Genomic DNA, 10,603 nt, shown 5'->3' with positions numbered 1-10,603 from the left:
TACATGGGGATTGAATTATAACTGGAAATATTAAATACATTCACGATTAAATTGGGATAATAATATTTTGCATAAGCGATAGCATGCTTCACAAAATGCTCAGTGGCATTTCATCTGTCTTCAGTTTAATTGGTTTTCTCTCAAGGCAGCATCCAGACAGGCTGATCGCCAGGGCCAGCCTGACTACTTCTCTCCATCCCTACAGATCTTCCATTAGTGTTTTTAGGTCTTCAACTTGGCATCCAACATCTTCTGCAAGCTGCTATATATGCACCTTCCGTGGTCTTCCAGCTGCTCTGCTACCATGACTTGGTGCCCACAGCAACACAAGTTCTTCAATATTTCTCCAGCAGTGGTCAGCAAACCTCAATCTCCAGTCTTGGATGATTGATAAGAAAGTTGGTACATTCCCATACAACCATTGTTTTGTTGGCAGTTCCCCCTCTGTTGCTTTGTTGAGAGTACACTTACAGAGTACAAGTAAATATACATAGATATATGTAAGTATGCATAATTTTAACATTATACGTACAAGCACATAGAAACATCCATGCATACATCTATCGATAAGCATACGCATATACATCACACTATATTACGTGCACAATTACAGTTTTAATTCAGCTTCCATCACAATTGTCCGACAAACGGCAACGTGAGACAGAGTAACAATTTCGTTTAACGTCCGCTGCCATAATTTTGCAGCTTTGATAAAAAGTTTATTACTCTACCTTCAACATTCGTATACTATTTTTTCCACCGTGTGTGTGTGTGTGTGTGTGTGTGTGTGTGTGTGTGCATGATTATACATATATATATATCTATGATCTACAATATGAAAGGAGATAAATATATGACAACTGATGTTGGACTATTTCATTAATTAAATACCCATTATATTATGAATCTTAGGGATATATATGTATATACACACACACACAAATATGTGTGTGTGTGTGTGTGTGTGTGTGTGTGTGTGTGTGTGTGTGTGTGTGTGTGTATATATATATATATATATGTATGTATATATATATATATATATATCCACATACACATCCATGTAGATATATACATGTAGACTAATAGTAGTGCTGTAGCATGGCCACAACTTTGGGAATGGAACACAAACATTTCTCTCTCAAAAATCTAATTACATCTTCCACTCCCAGCATCAATTGCTGAAAATCTGGTTTCACGTAATATTTACCTGTAGTTTAATATTGATTGCTGATTACATAGGAGACTAACAGCAGAGACATGTAATTAATATTGATCACAGCTCATACTTGTTTTATGATGAAACTTAGTGACAATAATACAATGACCACACGCAACAGATGAGATATCTAAACAGATTTTGATTGGACAGCCACACAACCGGATTGAGTTTGTTCAAATAATTTGCTAGGATTAAAGAAAAAAACAAAAAAGGTGGTGGTGGTGTAGGAAATCACAGGTTTTGACTGAATGTCACACGAGTATTTGATTATATTTTAATAAATATTTCTATTAGTTGGGGGTGGATGTTGAGGTCCAAGTAATAATATCTTTTAAATACTCAAAGTTTACATTGATCCTTCACACCAGCAATTTTCAGTCTCAAAATGACTACAGGGAATAGTTATACACACACACACATATATATATATATGTAATTATGATTAATAAATTTTTCCCTTATGAGGTTTTTCACGTTACCTACTTGATAAATTCTTATAAAGATTTTATTCTATTTTTAAATTGTGTATATGTATGTGTGCATATATATATATATATATATATATATATATATATATATATATATATATACACATGTATATATGTATGTATATATGTATATCTATATATATATGCGTATAATATGCATGTCTACATATATATGTGTATATATGTATGTGTATATGTGTACGTCTATATGTGCGTGTATATATATATATATATATATATGTATGTGTATATATAGACAAAACACAAACCCCTTCAGGTAGATAGCCCTGTTCAATCTGTAGAAAAGGCGTAGGTAGAAACTCCATAAGATGTACCAAGTGTAAGCTATGGACACATAAGCGGTGCAGCAATATCAAAGGAAGGCTAACTAGCAAAAATAGTTTTTGTATGTGGCAGATGCTCAGAAGCAATAAACATTGAAAATGTGCAGAAAACAACCTTTGCCACACTCTAGGGAGAAAAACTAGAAGTAGTTGATAGCTTCCGCTACCTAGATGACCAAGTTTGTAGCGGGGGAGGGCACGCTGAAAGTGTAGCTGCTAGAATAAGAATAGCCTGGGCAACGTTTAGAGAGCTCTTGCCTCTGCTGGTGACAAAGGGACTCTCACTCAGAGTAAAAGGCAGACTGTATGACGCATGCGTACGAACAGCCATGCTACATGGCAGTGAAACATGGGCCGTGACTGCTGAGGACATGCGCAAACCTGCAAGAAACGAAGCCAGTATGCTCCGATGGATGTGTAATGTCAGTGTGCATACTCGACAGGGTGTAAGTACCTTGAGAGAAAAGCTGAACCTAAGAATCATCAGTTGTGATGTGCCAGAGAGATGATTGTGCTGGTATGGACATGTGGCAAGAATGAGTGAGGATAGCTGTGTGAAAAAGTGCCACACCCTAACAGTTGAGGGAACCTGTGGAAGAGGTAGGCCCAGGAAGACCTGGGCTGAGGTGGTGAAGCATGACCTTCGAACTTTAGGCCTCACTGAGGCAATGACCAGCGACCGGGACCTTTGGAAATATGCAGTACGTGAGAAGACCCGGCAAGGCAAGTGAGAGCATAATCTGTGACCTCTGCCAGAAATGTAGCAAGCTCACTAATTCGTATCTTTACTTCACTGGACACTAAAAACCCTGCTTGCGAAGACCTGTTGAGGCAAGTGAATTTGGAATTTGAAATCTGAAATCAAAATCGAACCGAATCTGACGACTGGCACCCATGCCAACCTCTTCTTCATTGAACACTAAACCCTGCTTGCGAAGACCTGTGGGGGCAAGTGAAATCAAAATTGAACCATACTCGATGACTGGCACCATGCCAGTGGAGCACTAACAGCACTGTCCGAGCGTGATCATTGCCAGAGCAGCTGTCTGGCTTCCGTGCTAGTGGCACGTAAATAACACCATTTGAGCGTAATCGTTACCAGCGTTGCCTTCTAGCACTTGTACTGGTGGCATGTTTAGAAAATCATTCGAGCAAGGTCGTTGCCAGTGCCGCTGGACTGGCTCCCGTGCAGGTGGAACGTAAAAAACACTTTTTTGAGCGTGGCTGTTGCCAGTATCGTGTGACTGGCCCTCGTCCCGGTGGCAAGTAAAAGCACCCACTACACTCTCGGAGTGGTTGGCGTAAGGAAGGGCATCCAGCTGTAGAAACTCTGCCAAATCAGATTGAAGCCTGGTGCAGCCTTCTGGTTTGCCAGGCCTCAGTCAATTCATGCAACCCATGCCAGCATGGAAAGCGGACGTTAAACGATGTCAGCTCAAAACTATGGTAAAAGACACTTGCCAAAGATGTTGTGTGTTGGATTAAACTCAAGACCAAATAGTTAGGAAGCAAGCTTCTTAACCATACAGCCATGCCTGCATCTGTGTTATATGTATATATATGAGAGAGAGAGAGAGAGAGAGAGAGAGAGAGAGAGAGAGAGAGAGAGAGAGAGAGAGAGAAGAGGTGGCCCAGGTAAAGTCAATAGAAAAAGCAGCAAAGAAGAAGAAAAGTGGTTCTGATCAATAAAACAAGACTGTGCCAATGAGATGAAAATAACTCAGGTTTGTTGGAATCAATAATTGGACAAACAATCAAATTATTTTAGCGATTCAGAAACAAGTTTGAGTTCTGTGACAGAGGTACTGCTGTAATTTGTAATTTTTCACAAGTGAACTTAGAAAAAAAAAAAAAAAAACAAGAGTGTAAACTTTAATATGGTGTCAAGGGTGTTATGTATATGACAGGGTGTTGGGAAGAAAGTGACCAATTGATATCATTGACCGAGAGTAGAGATGAAAGCTTGACGTAGTAAAAGATGTTTGACTGGCCTTCACTGTTTCCCCACACAGATGAATAGAAACTAGCAAGAGGCCGACCAAAGTCAATACAAGCAAACGAGCAATCTCGAAGTTTATTAAATCATTAAGTAAAAAGACATTTACATAAGTCATTTAGGAAGCAGTGGAACGAACTTAGAAAACAAGCTTTCTAACACACAATATATCACCATCATTGTTTTAATGACGGGTTGGTGTCCAAGGATGCAGTAAGCACACTGGCAACAAGGGACCCCAAGTCATTGTCAAGGCATCCCTCAAGGAGAAGGCTAACTCTGTATAAAACCCGCAGCTCTATGGAGCCAGATATCTTGCACTTTGCTTGTCTCTGTGCTGTTAGGTAAATTGCTGGTGTGAGTCATCATAGTGTTGTGCAAACTGCAGTCAACTTGCACGGGCATTGCTGACACCTAACACTAGTCAGCGATGGTCATGCACATCTGATGAGTAGACAGTTGTCATATATACAAATACATACATATATAAACATAGATACACACACAGATATAGTCTAGAACACTATATATACATAGTAACTGAATTATCAACTGAGAAAAATCACAATTAGCAAAAAGAACGGGCCAAATCTAATAACAGTTTTCATAAATACTTTCCATTTTTAGCTCAGTTACAAGCTAAAAAATTAGGGTAGGACATGACTTTTTTTCCCCTCCATAACTCTAAAACTGATAAATGATGAAGACCAGGGAGTCTCTCCGAGTCAGATTGCTACTTTTCCAGATTGAGAAATCATAGCTCCAGTATATCAGACATGTGATTAGAATGTCACGCGGAAGATTTCAAGCCTTCGAGCAATCTGGGGAAATCACAGGTGGAGAGTCCCCAGATTCTTCAAGCCAAGCCAACTGGTAGTTGACCTAAGATTAGAGAAATGGTTGGATAATATTCATCGTCTCAGTTGGTCAACACTTGGAAATCCAGCCAGAAAGTCTAATGATAGGACCATATAGAGGAAGCACCTGGGGATTCTCCCCCTGTGACCTCCAAGGAATACTGGATGGAAAAGACAGGTGAATGAAGAATTCAAAACTGGTTGAAACAGTAGAAAGCAGCATATCAGGAGACTCAAAAGCTTTAGTGAAATCTTTGCTTTCAGGCAACACACAACCTTGTGCTGATGCTAAACAGGAAGATGTATTCAAAATAAAACTCAAAAATAGGTATCATTGATCCAACTCGAAATATTAGTAAGAGCATGTTAAGAATAGACCCATCCTCAGGCGTTTCTTTGTCTTGACATCCTGTGATGGTTGTAAATGAGCATCATTGTTATACAAGCGATGTTGTTTATTTCCATTCCTCCATGAAAAATATCTGGCCATGAGGAAATATTACCTTGCTTGGAAACAGATGAAAGTTGGTGACAGGAAAGGCATCTGTCTATAAAGCATTGCTTCAGAAAGGCTGTCCAACCCATACCAGCATATAAAAGTTGCTGTAAAACACTGATGATTATGAATGAGAAGCTATCTACCACTGATGATGATGATGATGATGACGATGATGATGATAGAGAGAGAGAATATATGATCTAAGAGAGAGTGGGGAGAAAGAGGGGGAAGAGAGAGAGGGGGTAGGGGAAGAGAGAGAGGTAGGGGAAGGGATAGAGAGAGGGGGGAGAGAGGGGGGGGGGGAGAGAGAGAGAGAAGGAAAAGAGGGAGATAAAGAGATTGGCGGAAGAGTGAGAAAGATGTTATGAAAAGAAATTCAAGTCCCTGTTTTGAAATTTTCGAAAACAAATAAACAAGCTAAATTTTAACCGATCTCCTGGAAAAATTCTCTCATCTGAAAGAATTGAAGGAATGAGTATTTGCTGTAGACTGGTTCTAGAGTAAAGAAACCAAATACACTTACCTTCACTTGCTCAATAAGGATCTGTAAGTAAACATCGGACTCTGACAACTTCCTTTCAAAATCAGCCATAGAAGGAACAGCCCGGTTGTCATGCTGCAATTACAGAAATAGAGAGAAAGAAATGAAAGAAAGAAATATTATTGAACATTCATGGTGCATTTTAGAAAAACAAGTAAGGAGTCGATATCCTCTACCATCATCACTACAAGAACTGGAGACTGTTTTAGCTGAAGAATGGACAAAAATTCCTTTGGAAACAATTCAAACTTTGTATGAGTCCATACTTCATAGAATTCAAGCTGTAATTACTGCCAAAGGCGGTCCTACTCCATATTAAAATAAATTTGTTTGAAATTTTAAGGTATTTCCATTATTTTGTCCAACCCCTGTGTATATATATATATATGTATATATATATATATGTATATATATATATATATATATATATATATATATATATATATATATATATATATACACACACACACACACACACACACACACACACACACACACACACACACACACACACACACACACACACACATATGCACATACATACACACACACACGATGCGTTTCTTTCAGTTTCTATCTACCAAATCCACTTATAGGTGGGATTGAAACCGGAACCATGTTGTTGAGAAGTGAACTTCTTACCACATAGCCACACTTATGCCTCTGTGTGGATATATATATATATATATATATATAATGTGTGTGTCCTCTGCCACCACTTGATAACTAGAAAATTGGTGTTGGTTTGTTTACATTCCTATAACTTAGTGGTTCGGCAAAAGAGTGATAAAATAAGATGAGTAACAAAATCTAAAAATACGTACTGGGGTTTGATTTGAGTCATTAGCTTCACTCATCACCAAATCCTACATTCTACTTGTTTATCTCCTGTTTGTATTAGAACCAAACTTCTTTTAAAAAATGAGTTTTGGGAACCTATTTCTGAGTCATACAATTAATGTTTACAACCCACATGTAGCCTCTGGACATCAAACTGCTTACAGCTGTTTGATAGGTTTCTAATGTACACTCACACACTCCCAAGCACAGACGGAAGGACAGCTGGCAAAATGAGAGACATAAATATTTTTAAAATGTATTTCGATATGAACAGCATAACCTAGATATATTTTGGTCAAAGATTGGCCCAGATTATGTCTAACCACCTGATAGGATCTTTTAAGTTAAGGTTTGTGATATCATGGCCCATTGGAGTAGGGAGTTGTTGTTGACCAAGATGTACACAGGTATCGGCAGCTTATCTGGTGTCCCTACGAAAAAGTTTGTCCAAGTTGTGTATAGTTACCAGAACTTAGAGAAGAGATCTAGAGTTAAGGAAATGGCATTTCTTTGGGACAATCTTTCAAAGATACATTTGAAAGATAACCTACCCCTACCATAACTATAAAAATAGAATTACAGTTATTCCAGAATAACAAATACCATTTCTCTAAGACCAATTCTCTCTGTCTCTCTGTGACAAGAAACTATTTCTTATTTTCATTATTCTAGATTCTCTTGAGAAAAGTTCTATAAATTCTTAAAGTGAAGAAAGTTAGATGGGGGATGACGGAAGTCAAAACGGAGATAGATACATCACCTACTTTCTGTTTGGTGCCATGTAAAAAAGCCCTCTTGCTAGTGCCACATAAAAAGCACTAGTGTTGGTGCCACATATAAAGCACTGCTGTTGGTGCCACATAAAAGGCACCCAGTTCACTCTGTAAAGTGGTTAGCATTGGGAAGGACATCCAACAGTAGAAACCATGCCAAAACAGACAACTGGAGTTTGGTGCAGATTCCTGGCATTCCAGCTCCTATCAAACTGTCCAACCCATGCCAGCAAGGAAAACAGACATTAAAGGGTGATGATGATGAATTATGAATAATTACTTTTAAACTCTATTTAGGGTCATTTCATTTATTAAGAACAAGCAGAAGACCCTAATCGCCCTAATTAAGCATCTGTTTTAAGGTGTTACATATCCATTTACTCATATTCACCACTGATGACCATGTGCCCACCCACGTTCACCTTTATCCCCATCTCTATCCACCTGCCACTCCCTTTTTCACTCACCCTATCCAATCCCCTGTTCCACTTCTCTCATATTCACCATCCTGTGCCTTAAAGGTTTGCCCTGACACCTCATCATTACTGTCTTCTCTCTTTCCCCAACTGGGATAGCCATGTAGTTCCTTCATAATAAGACACTTGTCCCTATCCCTCTCAACACTTGGCATAAAAACACCTTCTCCAATACTCGTTGTATAGTGAAACTGTATACTCCTCCCGGTAAAAAGTGGTAGGATCAGCCATTATAAATAGACCAGTAGGTGGTCATCAAGAGAAGATCGAGAGTCAAAGAGTTGAGAGCTGAGAGTTCTAGTCGGTGTCTTGTGGAGCTATCAGCAATAGCAAGACAGAAGAAGTTAGTGTATTACTATTCTGGTATGAAGAGATACAATGGTATCCAATGACTAGTAACTATTGTGGCTACTAGCGTAAAACAGCAACTACAGCACAACAGCAATCACACATCACACCAGTAGAAGGAACCCACTTGACAACAATACTACATCCCCACTCACTTGAGGGGGTCTTGTTTTCCAAGTTACTTGGTGACCTCAGAATTGGTGCCACAAAAAAAAAAAAAAAAGCACCCTACATACTCCAAAGAGGTTGGCATTAGGAAGGGCACCCTGGCATAGCGTATGAGCTAAAGCAAAGGTTAGGGGTCGATGCAGTCCACTGGCTTGATGGTTCTGACCAAACAGTCTAACCCATGCCAGCATAAACAAAATGGTAAATATTATTACATTTCATATATTTATTGTTTTATCTTTTAAGCGTCTGGAGGGAGAGCAGTAACTATGACCCTTAACCAGTACTTCAAGACTAACAGGAGAGAGGTACTCAAACTGGGGGCCTGGGCTGAATGCTGGAGACAGACAGGGGTCTGCTAAAGGTACAGAAGGTGCCAGATGGTGGTTTTAACTGAACGACAAATTAAGTCCCTCTGATCAAAAGATATTTTCTAAACTCACATCAAAGAAACCAAAACAATTCTACCAACTTACCAAGATCAGATGAAAGAGGAGGAAAATATGCCATCGACCAAGATGGAGATTTCTCTTTGACAAAGAACAATTAATTGTTACAGGTTTTTAATTTTTTTGTTTAACAGACACGCAAGGGCTACCTTCTGTTACACCATCAAAAGTCTGTTAGAACTAAAAGGTGATTGTTGATCAAGATCCATGATGATGATGAAGATGATGGTGGTGGTGGGTGCCAGTGATGGTGATGACAGGAACAATGATGGTGACAACAGGCAGTGACGATGAGGAATTCAATGTAAAAAGCACATATTATTAATTACATTATTAATTACATATTATTAATTACATGCACCCTGAAAGAATTTAGATCAATCTGTTTCTGTTTGATTTAAAAAGCACCCACCACCACCACCACTAAAAGAAGTCAAACTACACAAGGCAACTCTTGAAGTATCTTTATTTTGGAGAAAAACTAATTCTTTCCTTCCACCTCTTAATTTTCCCATCAAACAAGAAAATCTAAATTCAATATTGCAAAATTAAACATTGAAATTCCAAACTGTCATTGATTTCTTTCAATCAATCACATCATCGTATTTTGAAAATGATTGATGCAGTTGGCCACTGAATCAACACTTTCAAAAAAATTCCTGTTTCAACAGGAAATGGTCAGCGACTGGCTATCCACCTCCACCCTGCTACAACCCAGGAATTGGCACAGAACCACCTTAGTGTCAGGAGTGGAGTGGCAAGAAAATCCCAAGAGAGGGAGTTGAACAGCAGATCTTCAGAGAAGAATCTCACCGCTCTCTGGCAAGTGTTTTGGCCCTTCTTCTTTACATTCTAAGGGCTCTGTGCTGTGTCCAGGTCAGGACTCCAAGGAGCACTTATGCTGACACCTTTTAGCTCCATGGATATCGGAGACTTGGGCATTTAAACTCCTTGGAGATTTCATCTAGTTGGAATTCCTCTCCTTTGAATCAACTCTCAAACTTATACTTAAAGAAATAACTTTGGTCAGGTTTCACATCGATCAACCCGGCGTATGAATGGGTCAGGACTGCCCAACCATTTTCGATTTGTTTTGGGCTTTTTTTTTCTTTGGCATTTATAAAATGCCTTTATTTTTTTACTTGTTTCGATTGATGACGGCCATGCTGGGGCACTGCATTGACTGGTTTAGTCGAACAAATCGACCCCGGTACTTATTTTTGAAGTCTGGTATCTGTCATTTTTTGCTTAACGGTTGAATTGCGATAACGTAAATAAACTAACATCGGTTGTCAAGTGATGTGGTGGGAATAAAGACACACACATACACACAAGAGACACTACTCAAGGTGCCACGCAGTGGGATTGAACCCACATGGTTGCAAAAGAGCTTCTTAACCACAGACATGCTTGTAGATAAAGAAAAGATAGAAGCCAACTCGAGTCAGGTTTGAACTCGTAAAAAAAAGAAAAGAAAAGAAAGAGACGACGATGTAGGAGAGAGTACAGTGAATTATACGCCACCTCCACAAACTCACACCATTTGAAGTTAAATTAACTCAGCTTTTTTAACAATGAAAAAAGAAAATTAATTTTTTTTTTTAA

General features: G+C 38.8%; 1 protein-coding gene across 1 annotated transcript in view; it reads right to left on the bottom strand.

The window, feature by feature from the left end:
* Nucleotides 1–10,603, bottom strand: part of LOC106876619 (oxysterol-binding protein-related protein 9) — a 115,893-nt gene that overhangs the window by 57,726 nt on the left and 47,564 nt on the right. Inside the window, exon 5 of the mRNA XM_089356889.1 lies at nt 5,927–6,019. Within this exon, the coding sequence (XP_089213015.1) occupies nt 5,927–6,019 (93 nt within the window). The remainder of the gene's footprint in view (nt 1–5,926; nt 6,020–10,603) is intronic.

Source organism: Octopus bimaculoides, chromosome 8 (genome assembly GCF_046866305.1).
Source record: "Octopus bimaculoides isolate indiv1 chromosome 8, ASM4686630v1, whole genome shotgun sequence".
Classification (NCBI taxonomy): Eukaryota; Metazoa; Mollusca; class Cephalopoda; order Octopoda; family Octopodidae; genus Octopus; species Octopus bimaculoides.
Note: the sequence above shows the minus strand (reverse complement) of the source record. Positions and strands in the feature narration are given on the sequence as shown.